The sequence below is a fragment of the Typopeltis vanoorti genome, chromosome 11, assembly GCF_054136105.1.
Source record: "Typopeltis vanoorti isolate ZY-2024b chromosome 11, IOZ_Tvanoo_1.0, whole genome shotgun sequence".
NCBI lineage: Eukaryota > Metazoa > Arthropoda > Arachnida > Uropygi > Thelyphonidae > Typopeltis > Typopeltis vanoorti.
Window position 1 is genome coordinate 61,995,668 of NC_143559.1, and position 19,163 is coordinate 62,014,830.

General features: G+C 35.2%; 1 protein-coding gene across 1 annotated transcript in view; it reads left to right on the plus strand.

Moving 5' to 3' along the window:
- LOC150101658 (uncharacterized) overlaps nucleotides 1–19,163 on the plus strand; it is a 321,244-nt gene that overhangs the window by 202,375 nt on the left and 99,706 nt on the right. The window contains exons 12-13 of the mRNA XM_090399849.1: nucleotides 156–285; nucleotides 8,543–8,615. Of these exons, the coding sequence (XP_090255975.1) occupies nucleotides 156–285; nucleotides 8,543–8,615 (203 nt within the window). The remainder of the gene's footprint in view (nucleotides 1–155; nucleotides 286–8,542; nucleotides 8,616–19,163) is intronic.

The window sequence follows — 19,163 nt, forward strand, 5'->3', positions numbered from 1 at the left end:
AATCTAAAAGTGCTCTTCTTCATAAAGAAAGTAATTTGTTCTTACTTAAACAACATTAAAATTAATAATTCTTTAATATTAAATAATTAAATTAAATAATGACTTCTTATTAATGTTCATGAAATTTTTCATTGTTAAAATTGTATCTTTTCTAGATTTCTTTATGATTTAGCTCAGATTCCAGAGTATGCAGACAGAGTAGCTTGCATAATGTTTCAGTCAACATTTGCTGAAAATATCAGCTCAGCAGAGAATAAGCTCAATAACCTAAAACTGACTTGTGAGGTAAGTAAATTCTGAATGACATTCAGAATTTAAATATTAATGTAATTACGGTAGGGGAAAAGAGCAGATATAAATAGAAACACATAAGGTATGAAAATGCTTGTTTAGAATGACAGATGAGATGATTTTATTATTATTATTTTTTAAATTATAAATAAGGCTTCAGGGTAACCAAATGGAAGTATTTGCTTTGCTTTCTTCAACTAACTCGATTGAGAATTTTTGATTGCATATTTAAATTTTTAAGTGACTTAAAATAATAAATAAAACATCTGAATTTTATAATCACCAGCAAACTATTATAATCAACATGTTGGTAAAGGCAAGCTAACATGTTCATCCTTTTATAGGTTTAAGCCCAACAAACCCAAATAGTGAATTTGTAGTCAGATTTACTGTTTGAGCTTGTTCATTCTTTTATAAGTACTCTACCCACACGGTTCTGATAACATATCATTCATCATCTTTGTTCCATCTTAACTCATCATCATACCTGGGCAACATACTGACTACTTTCCTACCACAGTGTTGTCTTTCACTTTCCTTAATAACCTCCTGTCATTTATACTAGTATTCTCCTTCTGTCCAGCAAAATCATTTGTTTCCCCATCCTCCACCACCATTAACTTAAATTCAATTAATCAATCACCCTACTAATCCTCCTTCTTGGAAAACAGAGTTTATGCATCCTCTCATTCACCACACCTTTAATGGAATCTTCACTGCTCTTGAGTCATCATCTCCTTTTTCTAAACTTTCTTTCTTTCATTCTCCCTTTGCACTCTTTCATTCATATCTGCCAAACATCTAATCACATTGTATTTGTTTTCTATCCTGATCAACTCTTTCTTCAAATCTTGTATCGCTTTCACTCCACTCCATTCTCTTGCTTTTGTTCTCTTGCATTCCGGCAGTTGTACTCTCTCTCTCATATCAGCAGTCGCACTCAATTTTATTCTGTCACTTTTGTTTCATTAGTCTCATTTACTCATAATCATATTCTTGGCACTCTTATTTCTTATTCATCCTTCTGGCTAATACCTTTGTTCACCACTCTTCTTCTCTTTGTTTATTCCTCATTTCCTGCTCTCGTTTACTGATTGATATCTTGCAGTCCATAAAAATATTGCACTTTCCACAGATCCATACCACCTCATTTCTCTTGTTCGTTCTCTCCACAAATACTTTACATCTCTTCATGCATATACATACAGCACTCAACACAAACCATCCTTGAGAAATCTATGCTGTTCACCACATTTAAATTTTGTGCTGTGCACAGCATTTTTTCTTTGTTCATTGCAAGCTACCAGTTACACAAAAAATATGACCGAAAATGCATGAAAAATCACAGATTCTGTGCAATTAATCTCATCTCACTCTCAAATAAATGAAATTTCATAAAATGCAAACATTAACTTTACTAACATTACACAAAATAAAACTCATCTTTCCTTCAACTGTTCCCTGACAGTCTTCTTCCAGTCACTTTCTAACAGATATGTATTTAAAAGTACTTTAAAAGTTAGAAATATAAAGCGTGTTCAAAAAAAGACCAAACTTTTGCTATAAAGACTTTCTTGCTCATTTTACAACATTTTAAGCACTGTCCCCTTCATAGTACTCCCCTCTATTGGCAATACACTGTTCTCAACATTTCTTGCATTGTTGGAATGCATTTTCTGTGATGGTGCACAGTTCTCTTATTGCATTTCCCTGAATCTCCTCTATGGTTTGGAAACTATGTCCTTTCAAAGTTGCTTTAAGTTTGGGAAACAGGAAAAACTTTCTTAAGAAAGTTTTTATTACCATTTGCATTGGCAAGCAGTTCCTGAGTGATTTCAACACAGTTCTCTTTCTGATCATCAGTCAATAAATGTGGCATAAATTTTGCACTGAAGTGATGCATCTGAAGTTTAATATATAAATAGAAAATAAAGTTAAAGATACTCATCAAATCATATGACATTATTCCACTGTGGTGTAATGTTTACAAGCATCACACCATTAGCTCTACATTATAAGTGCACATTGACAGGAATAATGATGAACAATTTTTCCACACCTTGATATGATATTTCATTTTGCAAAGTTCCCTTAGGTCTGTTTTTAAATAGTACAGTGCTCATGACTTGCATCATTGAATTTAGTATCACTTCCACTCATATTTGCAGGTATTTATAATTGATGTTAATTTTTTGAAGAGTTGCAGGTTGTTGTTTGGAAATACAGTGGTATCTTTCTAATCCGAACTAATAAAAACCATGCTCTTTCGGATTAGTGAAAAGTTCGGATTAGCGAATTTCCCCCCGAGAGACCACAATAACTAGCGTTTAAGACAAGAATAATCAGATTCTAATGGTACATCAATTTAATTCTGTAAATAAATGAAGTAACTAATACAAAAAAAGCTACTGTACTGTAATGTAAAACTTAAAAAATAATACAGTACACAAGTTTATTTTAGTAAAAAATTTAGTTTGTATGTACCTGTATTGTTGAGGATTCTGATTTAATAAAATTGCATAGTTCAGTACTTAACTTAATTTGCTTAAAAATATCACTTTCTTGTACACAATACAAAAAAAAAAAGTTTCACAAGATAACACACACAAAAAAGTGTTTTTATTAGCAATTAGCAATAAAATATTGTGGAGTAGGGTATCCTTCTGCTTAGCCCATTCTATGCACACATTAAAACTGTCAACTGCCTCTTCATGTTTTACTTTTTTTTTTTTCTTTGAGTTCTTTATCTTCATCATCGTCTTCTAATTCCTTCTGTAGTGTCATATTTATAATTTCAGCATCTGATTTAATTTCTAATTCACTTTCGGTTCTACCTGTAATACATTCCGTAGCATCTGTTTGTGAAATTTCAATATCTGGATTTATATTTTTAACCAAATTATGCGCGTTTTGAATTTCCTCTTTTTTTTGTATCACCGTAGTTATCTTGGTAAATTCTAGAAGGCCACAGTTTTTAACGACAACAGTGATTCATGCCGATAATACAGTACGTACTGTACAGCATAAAAAAGCAAATGCGAACACACAATGAATCAAAATAGGCCTCCAGTATAACCATACAATCGACAGTATGAAAAAAATACTGTACTGTAATAATAATAAAATAAATGATTATAGTTAAAATAATAATTATTAAATAAAATAATAGTACACAAAATAATAATACGTAAAACTTTTTTTTTTCAAACCGCATTTTCGGATTACTGGAGGATTCAGATTAGAGAGATACCACTGTACTTCATGAGGAAGGCTGTTCCAGAGAACACAGGTAGATGGAATAAAAGAGGAAGAATCAAAGTAGGTTCAGTGTGTATGCAATTGCACAGTAAAGGGATGCTGCTCTTGTATTAACAGGTGCAACATAAAGTGGAGGAATGATGGTTGCCAATTCACCAGAACAGTGACAATGGAAGTACCTGTAGAATAGACACAGTGCTGAAATGCTGCACCTGTGAGATCAAGGTTGAAGTGAATATGTAAGAGAAGGATCATCTATGAGTCTAATTGCTTGCCTCTAGACAGCATAAAGGCTTTTGAGGGAAGCTTTAGTTGCACTACTCCCAATCATGTGAGCAGTATTCTAAATACAGGCAGATTTGGGATTTATATATAGTTAAGAGTTGATTGGGTGTAAAATAGGCTCTTGAATAAAAGAGAATGACAAATTTCTTGGATGCTGAAGAGGCTATTGATGTGATGTGTTTATGCCCGAAGTTAAATGTTAGTCCAAGCAAATAGATCTGATCTTGTCTGGTGATTTGTGTATTACTAAGAATAAATGAGCTGTTATCTCTTTTGCATGAGAAAAGGTAAAACTGTGTTTTGGTGGCATTGAACATGACAAGGTTGTCATTGCCCCATTGAAGGATAGTAGGAAAATCAATGTTTAAGGAACTAGTTGTAGATGATTCTTGTAGCCTGCAATGTAAGAGTACTGCATGGTTTGTCAAATGAGCAGGATGAGCAGAGAGTACTATCATCTGCAAATGTGGATAGAATTAGTGGTTCATCTCTATGCTGTCTTTGATCACTTATTAAATATTAAACTGAAACTTTATATTGGCTTTATTAGTTGACTAGAGATTTTTTGGAAAATATATACAATTGTCTACAAGTTTCACCAGTGGTTCTGTCTGGCTTTTCAGGACATATGTAACAGTACATGGAACTCAACGTTTATTAGTAAAAATAGAATGGAGTAACACTGAAATAAATTAAACCAACACGTAACATCATAAGCATGGAACATGGTGTATCAGTCATTGTTTTTTGAGCATTATGTAGTTTTTACCGAAATGAAATTCTGGTAAGCTGAGCAAACTTATTAGGCTTTTCCATAATCTGTGTTTTGGGTGACTGCTTCTGAATGTCTTTTCAGAATCATTCCTTGATTTCTGTTTAGATTTTCTCTAGAGCAGAGTATAAGTGCAGCTTCTTCGAAGTTTCTACATCGAAAATCCTCTTCTATGTAGGGCATGGAGCTTTTATCTCAATCGATGGTATGGTTAGTGATCAAGAAGTGATGGGCTAATCCTGAAGTATCTGTTCTGTTGTTCTTTTTTCGAATTTCCAGGCTTCTTGATGCTTGCTCTATGTAATTTAATCCACAGGAACATGGAATGTTGTACACACCTGCATATTTGAAGAAGGCATTAACAGCTCAGCTTTTTCCTCAAATCGAATTATTTCAAAGTGAATGAAATAATTTGATGGCTTAGCCATGGGCAGTCCCTTTTCACCTCCCTGCGCTGATCTGTTCATTGAAAAACTAGAAGCTGACATCCTTTCCAAATTAAATCCAAAGTCGTTGGTTTGGTGGAGATACGTAGATGATGCTTCCATAATTTGGAGAGGCACAGAAACAACCCTATTTGAATTTCTTACAAAAATAAATTCCTTCCATCAAAAAATACAATTCACGTTAGAGCTTGAAAAGAATAGCCAATTGCCCGTTCTAGATACACTAATCAAGAAACAAGAGGATGGACAAATCCAGCTCACAATTTACTGCAAACCAACACACACTAGACATTACCTGCACTTCAAATCGACTCACCATATTGCACAGAAACTCAGCATAATTCATATGCTTAAGAATAGAGTGACCAACATTATCTCAGAAGAAAAAGATCTCCTTGATGAACTCGCTCTCATATCTCATACCCTGCTAAACAACAGTTCCCAGAAAATATAATCAAAAAGATTCTTCATAGAAACCCTCCATAACAGCAACCTTCTGTCACACAATATACATCGTCTATCATCATTATGCAGGCTCAGTGTCAACAAAAATTGCCAAAATCCTTAAGTCCTTCAACGTCAGAGTTGCTTTTAAACTGGTCAAGACAATACACCATATTTTATGATCACCAAAGGACATTAATGCCTTCTTCAAATACGCAGGTGTGTACAACATTCCATGTTCCTGTGGATTAAATTACAGGCAAATATCGAGAAGCCTGGAAATTCGAAAAAAAGAGCATGTAAGAGACATGAATAACAACAGAACAGATACTTAAGGATTAGCTCACTTCTTGATCACTAACCACGCCATCGATTGGAAAAAAAGTTCCATGCCCTGTATAGAAGAGGATTTTCGATGTAGAAACTTCAAAGAAGCTGCAGTTGTACTCCGCTCTGGAGAAAATCTAAACAGAAATCAAGGAATGATTCTGAAAGACATCTGGAAAAGCCTAATAAGTTCACTCAGCTTACCAGAATTTCATTTTGCTAAAAACTATATAATGCACTCAAAAAAACAATGACTGATACACCACATTCCATGCTTATGATGTTACGCATCGGTTTAATTTATTTCACAGTGTTACTCCATTCTTTTTTACTAGCAAATGTTTAGTTTCATCTACTGAAGAAGCCAGACAGAACTGCTGATGAAACTTGTAGACAATTGTATATATTTTTCAAAAAATCTGGTCAACTAATAAAGCCAATATAAAGTTCCAGTTTAAGAATTAGTGGTTATTGTGAGTAGGTCATTTATATACAGGAGAAAGAGAGTAAGTGATAGGAGAGAGCCTTGAAGCACTCCAGCATTGGTGGCGAAGCTCAAAGAGAGGGAACCATCTATCATGACTTACAGAGGCCGACCAAAGAGAAAGCTGGCTACTCAATTATAGAGGGTGGCAGAGAGACCAGAGGATGGCAATTTGTTTAGTTGGCTTCAATGCCAGACAATTGAAAGCTTTGGAAATGTCAAGAGCGAAAGCGCAAGTTTCTCCAACTCTTTCCATAGTATGTGTCCAGTGGTGGATGATGAAGCTACGAGGTCAGCTGTGGATCTTAAATGGCAGAATCCATACTGGTCATCACTAATTAATTAGTGGGTCTCTAAGTAGTGGAGGAGTTGCTTGTTGATGACTTTCTCCATTATTTTGGAGGTTATGGTAGTTGATTGGTAGTTTGATGGTGGACTACAATTGCCCTTTTTTTTTTGGAGTAAGATGGATATGAGATTGCTTCCATGCATTAGGATAATACCAGATGTGTATTATAAATTATAGGGACAATGCAGGGTGGGTATTATATCTGGAGCACAATATTTGAGAACAATTGGATAGATGCATCAGGACCAGAAGATTTTCTTAGTATGTAAGTTATTTAGTAGTTTTCTGATATATTTTTTTAAAATAAACTATTAGAGGCATAAAGTGCTTGGATTCCAGTATGGTAGAAGGCAATTATTCTTGGTCATCTGTGCAGTAGTTTGAGGGAAAAGAGTGATGCCAGAGGTCGGCTTTCTTTGGGTTAAGTAACCATCTGGATGAGGAAGAGGTGGAAGTTCAGGAGAGCAGAAGTTGTGTCCAATGGCCTTAGCAAGCAACCGGAAGACACATCTTCCATTTGGACAAGTTTTCTGCTGTTGGCCTTTATGAAATCTGATTTGGATCTGCCGATGATACAGGATATGCATATCAATGCATATGTTGTGTGCTTTGGTATTGCAGAGTATAAAGCAGGAGTTCTTGATGCAAGCCACATCCAGTAAGCTGAATTTATTTCTTCAACTGCTTTTATACATTTTTGGTTGAACCAGAGCTTGGAAAGTGGATGAGGATTATGGACTTAATGGGGGATGAAGGCCTTCAAGAATAATTTCTGTGACTGCAGCAGCTGAGTGGAAGCAATAATCAGACTAAGGAAAAGAGGAGCAGAAATCCTAGAGGTCATCCCAATGACTCCTTTGTAGTGGTCTGATTTGCTTAGAGGAGAGGTGACCTCTATGATGTATCTGAAAGCAGAACTGGTAGATCAGAGTATTTGGAAAGTGAAGATGGTTATCAGGAATTCAAGTGGATAGATGTACAGTTTGTCTTAGGTCATTATTATGGCAAAGATTTTTGCTTCTTGACCTGCATGGTCATTGGTGTTGGAGAGGATAGTCAGTTAGAATCGTGGATGTTGAGTTCCTCCGGGAAGATGACTTCAATATTTAGAGAGCTGGATTGCAGGTGGTCGAGTTTTATGGAAAATAATGTGAAAGATCTGAGTGGTTTTCAGTGTTTGGAGACCAGTAAATGCAACAAATGAATGTTACTAAATGGGACAAGGAGATCCTGAGCCAAAGAAGGTCAAAAGTAGGGGATACTAAATTAGCCAGGCTATGTCAGATTTTACAAAGGCACAAGTGCCACTCTTGTGTGAAAAGAATTGTGAAATGTGTAGTTTGGCTACTGGAGGTGGACAGTAGTAGATGTAGTTGCAATCTGGGTTGCTGTCAGGAATAAGATATCTATCTGAAAGACTGCAAGTGATGGTGAATGTCATTTATGTTAATGCCACTGTTGTTAGTGAAGTACATTTGAAAATGAGTCTTTAGTGAAGTGATTCTGGCATGGTTTGTATGTTGTCACTGGTGATGTGACTTTTTTTGACGGGATTAGTTTATTCAGGAGATTTGCTTTTGTCGCAGTGTCACTGCTATTGATTTCTCAATCTTGGACATGACATCCATGCAGAGAGAAACTAGTCTCTCTGCCATGACATGGTCCTGAATACATCTATGTGTTCATTAACAGTACTTCATAGAAATACAAGTCATATAACTTGTGTAGGTTTTATTGATTGAATATGTCATACCTCTCATGCACCCAAATACTACCATTTTTTTTCCCACTGCCTATATATCCTTTAATCTGAAATGAAATTTTTGTTTTTGCTAATGATTATTAAATTTTTTTTATGTTATTTTATCTTTTATCATTACATGTAGTTTCTGATGTCCAGTGAAGGTATACAGCAAGTATTTGGCATAATATTGAGTTTAGGAAATTATATGAATGGAGGTAAGTCTTTCCACTTTATAATTATAAAAATAAACAAGTAATGAAAATATTCTTAATGCATATTTCTGTATTTCAGTCTTGATAATCTCTAAGGGTAGTATCAAAATATTCAAAAGAATATAACTTATTTTCATAAATTCATGTACAAACTTTGTTTGTTTACACTTGGGTAAAGGAATAAAAGAAGAATATATATTCTTGTCAAATATAATTATCTTTGTAACCAAACAAAAAAAAAATTTCTACAACTATCTCTGATCCAGAGTATTTTAATAATATGGTAATGCACAGTTTTATTACTTGTATATGAAAAATATATGATATCTGCATTGATTCAACCTCAGTATCTTCTTGGATCTAGCTCTCACTGATGACACAGGCTTTTGTCAAAAGAAAAAAATTTGAAAGACCTGTATAAAAAGAGAGAAACTGGTTCATAGCAAACCAATGGTTTGCTATGAACCAGTTTCTCTCTTTTTATACAGGTTCATAGATTCACAGGTTCATCTACTGGTTCATAGCAAACCAATGGTTTGTATGAACCAGTAGATAGTCCTTCAGCTGCATTCTTCAATGGGCAATTCACTAAATTCCTCAAAGAAAAGATTATCACTCAAATCTGCATTGATGGTGAAGACATGTCAGCACTCAAGACATCCTTGATTCCTTTCAAAAACACCATAAAAATCTGTTTGAAGACAATAGTACTGTGGGAACGTATAACTCTTGAAACATTGATGGCTTTCCTGTTCATAACCAAGATGGGCTTGACAGACTCATTACAGCATCTGAAGTGACTACAGCCTATACAGAATGCCAGAGAAGAAAATCTCCAGGACTTGATGGCCTGGGATAGATGACAGACTCATTACAGCATCTGAAGTTACCACAGCCTATACAGAATGCCAGAGAAGAAAATCTCCAGGACCTGATGGCCTGGGATAGAACCTTACTATGAGGCCTGGGATTTTATTCTTCCCATTCTAGTTATACTGTTTAATTCTTTTCTCTCGCCAAGACACACACCAATTGAATTTGTAGCAAGCCATACCATCCTCATCCCAAAACCTACTAGAAATCATACCTTAATCAGCAGCTGGAGACCAATTTCTCTATCTACTACTGACTACAAGATATTTTTCTGCATTATCAATAACAGGCTCAAAGTAGGAATGAGATACAAAGTTAAAAGCACACAGGTGTATGGAGTTCCAGGCCAAGCAGTAGAATTTAATCTGTTTCTGCTACGTGATCTACTCCACTTAGTTAATACAAAAAAGCAGTTGATGGCAGTGCTATCAATACACCTTACTCAAGCATTTGATAATGTCCAGCATCCATTTCTGTTCCACATTTTCCAGCAAATTGATGTGGGTAAAAAACTGCTATCCATTATTAAAAGAGCCTATGCAATTCAACTGCCCACCTACTAGTTAATGGATTCCCCTCAGACCCAGTCAAAATTAAAAAAGGAGTCAAGCAAGGTCCATTACTCTTAGTCCATTATCCTTTGCATTAGTTCTTGAACCTTTCTTTCAGGAAGTCAATCACATGCTGTGCAAGGAATAACAGTTCCTTCAACTATGAATAAAAATTAGCATAGGCTGATAAGTAGTAGGCGTTTTGAGGGATATGGATTCCATATACATCTTTTTTGGTATTTTGACAAAATTCAGCAAGATCAGTGGATTAACTACTAATGCAGACAAGACAAAATTAAAAGTTTTTGGAAAGTGGGATCTTGGAGGCATTCCTTATGGACTAACCCTAAGAGAAAACCCTTAACTATACTTGGAATTCCCTTCTCCACTTACCCAATGTTACCAGTTCAAGAACTTATATACAAGAACATTGAAACCTTACAAGACTGAAAAATTGGGCCACTTTCCTTTTCTTCTGAAGCCATAGTACTTCGAAACATAATCTTCCTTGTTCAGTTATACGTAATAAATATTACAGACATTACAGAAGCTGTAGAAAAGCAATTATATAGCAAATCTGTGCAATTTTTTTTTTTTTGGTCCAGCCAATACCAAGAAGTTAGAAAGGAATTTCTTCAACTATCAAAAAAGCATGGAGGCTTTAGGTTTTCAGTCTTAAAATTCTGCTATTTAAATAATACAGTTTCAAAAATCCATAAAATGTTGCAGACCAGTCACACATATAAATTCCACAGCTGCTCTCTTTCCCTACATATTGGAACAGATCATATAATGTGCTTTCCTTTTCTTCTGAAGCCATAGTACTTCGAAACATAATCTTCCTTGTTCAGTTATACGTAATAAATATTACAGACATTACAGAAGCTGTAGAAAAGCAATTATATAGCAAATCTGTGCAATTTTTTTTTTTTTGGTCCAGCCAATACCAAGAAGTTAGAAAGGAATTTCTTCAACTATCAAAAAAGCATGGAGGCTTTAGGTTTTCAGTCTTAAAATTCTGCTATTTAAATAATACAGTTTCAAAAATCCATAAAATGTTGCAGACCAGTCACACATATAAATTCCACAGCTGCTCTCTTTCCCTACATATTGGAACAGATCATATAATGTGCGGGACATTCCATTAATCACAGCAGAACAGTTTTTTTTTTTTTTTTTTTTTTTTTTTTTTTTTTTTTTTGCGGTACTCCCATCCCACCTGTCAGCAATGGAAAGAAAATTTGATTTGTATAATTAATGAATTAAAATACCATTTATGGAAAGTTAGGGAAAAAATGGATTTGAAAACCAGCAATGTGACATACAAATGCTTTACGTTATTGTATTGTGAAAATTTTATTATTCAGTCAGATGATTTTTGTATTTAGAATGAAGCATTCTAGGAGATGCCAAATTTTTGGCTAGGTCATTTAGACCACTCATATGAAATATTCACTAGAGAGAAATAAAATTCTGTCTGTTTTTACTATGAGAGTTTTTTTAAATGGTTCCATCCTCTTAGTTCAGTATGGTCTTACAGTCAATTGCAGAGATGGGAGAACAATCCCATGCAGAGAAGACCACCTCAAGTCAGTTAACTTAGATAAGGCTAACCACCTGGGTATCAGTCATTTTCGTGCTTTAGTTTCAGTTGGTCTTTTGGTTGTTCAACTGCATGAGACTGGTGAAAAAGAAAAAACAATGGCCTTTGACTACATAATGATATAAAAGAGCTGAGGCCTTTTTCCTTTATCTCTCATACTATCTATGTGTCTTTTCTTTCTCCTAATACTATCAGTCTCTCTTATACCCCTCTACTAACTACTCTATGCCTATGATGAACACTACATTTTATTTTTCATCTCAATACAGGTTTATAGGTAGTGACCCTTCCCATAATGAATAACAATATACTTGTCTGAAAAGAAGTATATTGTTCAGCCAAATGAAAAAACTTCCATGAACTATCTCTAATCAAGAGAATTTTAATAATAAGGTGTTGACACCTTTTGGCAACTGGTATATAGTGATATGACTTCTGCATTGCTTCCACCTTAGTATCACCGCCTCTGGTTCTGGCTCCCACTGACAAGACCTCAATAAAGGTCAAAACTGGTCTGGGTAGTGACTTTTTCCATAATGCATAGCATTATACATACCCATAAGGATATGTGCTTTGCATTATGGGATGCTAAGGCAAGTGATCAGAACTTACACCATCTTTACCATGAGTTTCCCCAATCCTTCAGGTGCATACTTTGTTTGCTTACTCTTGGATAAAGGATTAAACCAAACATATAATTGGAAGAAGTATATTGTTCATTTTACAATTCGAAAGCAATTCATGTAAAGTCAATAACTCCTACATAGCCCAGTGAAGAATACTTCAACTTCAGACTTTTGTTTGATTATATTTGAGTAAAGGATAAAAACAAGAATATAATTTTGTGAACTGTGTTTATAATATTCTTCAACATTTACAGAGTGAGCACACCTACATGTGATTACTTTAAATATCTAGAGATATATTTGTCACATTTTGGTCATTAAAAGATGATAAACTGTTTAAGATAAAGGAATATTGGGATGAAGTGAGGTTTGTGTGCAAGATTTTTTTACGTAGACTCCATTCACAAATGGAAGTTAGTCTATAGTACATTAGTATTGTTGAAAGAGCTGAGAGTTGGATAATCCTAAAACTCTATTCTAGTGACCAAATATGGAATTTTTTTAAGCTACTTCTGGCTTAAAGGGTAGTAATCTTACACCACTGTGTAAGATTACCACCTTCCATTAAGCAGGGGATAATCTTACAAAGTGGTGAAATTTATCTACCACCTGAAGACATTCCAGAAAACATCCATGACCATGTAGGATTTGAACCCATAGCCTTTTGGTTGGAGAGTGGATATGCTGACCACTCAGCCAACCAGGCTGGTGAATATATAAATTTCAGAATACGAAGTTTTGTAATTGAGATTAAAATGCAGTTAGATTCATAGTTACAAAAAAAGTGATTCATTACTTGAGACTTAATAAATTTAATATGTTTTGTTTAGTTGTATACTAATATTTAATAGATGTTTAGATTATGTGATGTATTGGTATAGTTGTGTATTTAAACACTCAAGTTTGTTGTTAAACAAAAAATAAATGAAATATAAATACAAACCTGGACTTTCATAGCTCAGTCATGGTGATAATGTCCTTTGGTTTAAAAACTTCACTTCAAACCATATTTCAAATGCAATGAACCTTTATAATGGCTTTTCAACTGAAGTTGAGTTTAACCATAGGTGGTAGAGTTATTTATACCACAAGGAGAGACAGACTGGCTAGAGAAGGCTTTTTTTTTTTTCCTTTTTTTTTTTTTTACCAGTGTTACAATAGTGAAAGGCACTTAGTTATCATGTTCTCTGAAGATTGGGATGTTGCATTGACAAAATTCTGTTATTGGAATTAAATGTATTAAATATCAGTTTAAGAATTCTCATATGCATGTATGTTTTTTTTTTTATAATTTAATTAAAGAATGTTATTCAGTAATAACATATTTTTCAAATTTATAGAAATTAGCTACTTGAGCTAAAAAAAAATCCTAGTGAGTTCTTTCAACATGTGGCAAGTAGAAGAAAAAATGACTATGGGATGATGATTTTAGTTGATGATACTGGCAGATTGGTAATCATTGCAGCCGATATAGTTGAGGTATTCAATGAGCAGTTTATCAGTATATTTCATTCTCCTGAAGGCAACATCACGAGAAGCTGGAGTCTACAGGTTATAGTGGAAGAGGGACTAATAATGAATGAGCAGGAGATATATGAGGACTAAACACTATATTGCCATGTGTCTTGAAGGAATTCTCTATGGCACCTTTAGCACACTTGTTTAATATGAGTCTTGCAATAGGGCAAGTCTCAAAGAAATGGAAGGTGGGAAAAATGGTTTCACTTCACAAAGGGAAAAAGAATGGGTCTACAAATTATATGGCAATCTGTGTGTCTAGGGTTGTTGTTAAGGTATTAGAAAAGTTTGTGAGATCTGTAATTCAGAAATGGGTTGATAATAGCAATATTCTTTATGATGATCATCATGGGTTTGTTGGGGGAGGGGATCATGTTTTAGCAATCTACTTATATATTACAACAAGGTGACAAATTGCAATAAAGGAGAGGCATATACAGTGATACTTGGATATTTCAAAGGCTTTTGATAGACTGCCACATGACAAGCTGATAGCTAAACCAAAACAGATGGGTTTAGGTAACAGAATAATGAGTCTGATAGCTGATCAGCTGTCAGAGAGATATCAGCAGGCTGTGTATGGAGGAGTGGTATCCCAAAAGAGGAAGATCACTGGTAGAAAGCCACAGGGATCTGTTATTGTTTAACTTGTACGTTAATGACATCGGGACCATCTTAACTGGAGATTGTGCAGCTTTTTTCCAATGACGCAAAATTTCAAGACCTCGAAATTTCAATTTCGAGGTCTTGAAATTTGGTAGACAAGATTGGGATGCAGATTATACAATTAATGGAGAAATTTTGAAGGAGGTGGAAGAGATGAGAGATCTGGGAGTGATGATGAACAGAGATCTGAATTTTAGGGATCACATTGCTAAAATTGTAAGAACATCACAGTGGATTATGACAATAATAAGACAGACATTGATATGGTTATGGTTCCCTTGTATATAAGGCTTTGATCAGGCCACATATGGACCTATGTGTGCAGATTTGATTATCTGGTTTTCAAAGGGATGTATGCAAGAGGGTCTGGAGAAGGTTTACTAAGTTACTATCAGGTCTAAAGAATGTAGGATATGAGAGAGAGATTAAGGGAATGCAACTTGCAGAACCATGTGAATAGAAGAGGGAGATATAATTGAGACATAAGTTAGTGAGGGGTTGTTACCAGATTAATGTGGAAGAGATATTTCATTCACCAGAGGGAGCCAAGGATAGAACTGGAGGCCATCCCTTGAAGCTGTATAAGGAGGGTGTGAGCAGGGGAGTGAGAAGCCAGTTCATTGCATGGAGAGTGATTGGTGAGTGGAATGCATTGCCTGAAATGCATTGAGTGCAGAAACTGTGAATGGGTTTAAGGCATGATTCAATGATCTTTTTTTTGCATGAGAGAGGATGGACCTTCCACAATGAGTCCTTTGACTCCATGAAGGTCAGATGTTAGTAATAATCATAATAATAATAATTTTTTTGGCATTCAAGGCCTTTGTAAACATGAGCTAGTCCAAGCAGTTATCATACACACAGTATTCCTAATGTTAAAGATCTTTCTTATATCTCAATATAAGGTACACTGCTTGAAAAAGACATCACTGGACACTCCTATGGGCAAGATGCATCATGTTATGGAATGAGTCACATGTTTGTAGCTGGTATAAATTGGAGTTATATGATGCTCTGTACAGTTCAGTGCACAGTTGCACTGACTTGTCACAAGTCAGTGCAACTGTGTCTGGATGAAATGACTGTGAGAAGGGAACTGATGGAATTGGAGAAAGGCATTGTGATAGGATGGCATGTTACAAGTTTAGGCCTATCTGTGCTGCAAATTGTTGACAAATTGGGCCACCCCAGGCCAACAGTCAGTGATACACTGAGATTGAAGCACAGGGAGTCATTTGCAATTGCTATCCACAGTGGACAACCCACCACGCTCAGTGCATATGACTGTAGAGTGCTACAAAGGATATGTAAAAATTTCCATTCGTCGGCTGACATGTTGAATCTGAAATTCCAGGCATCGACTGGAACATGAATCCGCACAAAAACATTCAGAACTGAAGCTCACAACATGGGTTTCCATGATAGGACTACAATATTCAAGCTCCACATTACTCAAAACATGCAGTATCATCTTCAGTGCTGCAAAGAGCATGTACAGTGGGAAGTTTAGAAAGCTGTGTTATAGAGTGATGAATCATGCTACACCTTGCACCAAGTAAATGGATGCATATGGATGTGGAGATGCCCAGTGAACATCTTTTACCTGAATGCATAATCTCAGCTATGAAATTTGGAGGTGGTGTTGCGATGGTATAGTCCTGTTTTTCCTGGTTTGTCCTCAGGCTTCTCTTTCTGGTAGCATGAATATTGAACTCTGAGATGTGTCTAAACATTCTCAACAATACAATGCTTCCTACTTTGTGGTGTTTCTATGGAACTGACCATTTTCTCTTTCAGCAAGACAATGCACTGTCTCATAAGGATGCTGTAACTGCATGGTTTGTGGACATGAACATCACCACACTTTACTGGCCTCCACAGAGCCCTGATCTCAACCCTACTGAACATCTGTGGGATGAACTAGAGCATTGGGTGAGGTCAAGGGATGTCTGCCCCCACAACATTTCAGGATCCCTCATTCCATGCCTACAGGAAGAATGGTCCAAAATTCCTATTGATCACTATCATACGCTTGTGGAAAATATGCCCCACAGGATTGCTGCAATCATTGCAGTGAAAGGAGGTCCTACATCTTATTAACATCATATAAACAAACAGTCCAATGCGCCCATCTTATTAAGATGAGCACCATGGCTTTTTGTTCTTCACACTATAGTGTCCATTGACTTCTTTCCAAGCAGTATTTAATTTAAATATATTCACAAATGGTGTATTTTATTTCTAGAAATTTTTATTTTAAAGTAATTTAATTGCATTTGTTTTCAAATAAATTCAACATTTTTAAAAATGTTATTAACATTTTTAAAAACTATTTATTATATTATTAAAACTGTTATTATTCTTCATTATATTCCAGTTATTTTCTGCATGTATAATCAGTTTATATATTGTGAAAAGAATATGTTCTTTGTTATGAGAAATGTAAATATTTGTAATAGTAATTTATGATAGATGTAATTATGATATTAAATAAAGTAAGAAATTGGAAACACACCAGTATATGCCATCATCATAAACTGTTCATACTGTTTTAATAAATTGTTGCACATTCTTAAAGGTTTTTAATTAAAATATTTTTAATATATCACTCCTGCACATGAGGCAATAGTGCATAAAGCAAATCTATGACACAAATGCAAGGTAAAAAGCAAAGCAGCCTTTTGATATTTTTTTGAAGAGCTGGAAGTGGTAATCTTTGGGTTATACTTCAAGGGAAGGTTGTTCCACAGACTGAGGTCGATGGAATAAAACATGAATGGGTATAGCAGGTTTCATCAACATTTCTACTGTACTGAACAACAACAGATGTTCAGGATTCTGAACATCTGTTGTTGTTCAATGTACAGTAGGCTTAGCAGAAATGGAGGCATAATGGATGCCAATTCTGCTGAGCAGTGCTCATGGAAATATATATACAAGAGATATGGAAACTGACCATTTGTGAGAAGTTTGCTGGAGTCTGTGAGAGAGACTGTTGTTAGTTAGCCAGACTGCCCTCTTTTGAAAAACATGAAATTATTGAAGAGGTCTTAGGTGCACCACTAAAAGGTTGGGAAGATTTGTGATTTGTATAGAATTAGTAGCTGGACAGATCAAAAGTAACATCTGGAGCCAAACTGGATATCAAGGTCAAGTTTTTTTGAGGTCAAGGATTCCATAGAAGTGATGTGGTTATGCCAGGAAAGGTCAGGAGTAAGTGTCAGTGTGAGAAGTGAGATCTAGTCTTGACTTTTAAGCTGAACATTGTCAATGGTCAATTTTGAAAGCATCAAAGGTAACTAGACGTGTGGACAGACTTATGTGTTCGTCGAACATGTTGTTTATTTTTTAACGGTATATATTAGAACACAGAAACTAGGTAAATAATTAATTTATTAACTTATTGCTGATATTTCGCTGGTGTTATAACCAGCATCTTCAGAGCACAAAAACATAGTTTGTCATGATATGCGAGACTATAACAACATGGTGTAATCAACGGACTAGTTAAACAAAACTAGTTAAACAAAAAAATTAATTATTTACTTAGTTTCTGTGTTCTAATATATACCATTAGAAAATAAACAACAAAGGTAACTAGGTTGTTATCACCCTATCGAAGGATGGTAAGGAGATCAGTGTTTAGGGCACTGATAGTAGATTATCTTGAAGCTTGACTACTGTAAAGTATCATACGAATAGGAGGAATGGAGAATGCGGTCATCAGCAAAACTCTGAATAGGATCTGATGTCATCAAGAGAAAGTCATTTATGTATATGGACAAGATGGTGAGTGAATAATGGAGCTTTGTGGGGATCCATTATTTCACCCAAGTGGAGAACTAAGTGGGAGATGAAGATCATCTACCACTTAGTGGGTCTAGTTAGCATGTTCTCCATACTAGGAAGGTATACTTTGACAGCTGGATTGCTCATGATATTGTCAGTCTGTTTGGTGGAAATGGGCCCATTTCAAGAAGTCAGGGCGGACTTTAAATAGAAGCGACTATTATTAGTGGCACATTATTATTATTATTATTTTACAGTATATCCATGGAGTCTGGAGACTCATTGTAGGAGACCCAAATTAACCATTATGCACACAAATCCTATCATACCTCTCCCTGAATCCATTCACTGTCAGGGAACTCGCAACCAATTCTGGCAATCCATTCAACTCACTCACCACTCTCCATGCAGTATTACATATTACTACTACTACATATTATTCATGATTTATGAATAATTTTTCATGGATTACCTTAAAAAATTCATTTCAAATTATGTCTGTATTAAATTTGATAATTTCAACTAGCTATTTCAACAAAAATGATTCTTTACATTAAGCTCTATAAACTATTTTGTACATGAAACAGTCATTTCTCTAGGATTGTTCCTTCTAGGAACAATCCTAGAAGAGCAGAAAGCAGGAAAATAGTATGACTGCATAAGGCAGAATCCATTGCAATAGTGTCAAATTATAGGCCAATGTGTATGTCATGTATAGTGATGGAGGTGTTAGAGAGGCTGGTTAGAAACAGAATATAAGCCTGGATTGATGAGAATGGGAAATCTTTCAAGAGAGCAGCATGGGTTTGTTAAGCAGAGGTCATGCTGTAGTAATATGGTTGCATTTTATAAGGTGACTAGTGTGTTGGACAGAGGCAATGCTTATATAGTGATTTACTTGGATTTTGTCAGAGCAATTGAGGGT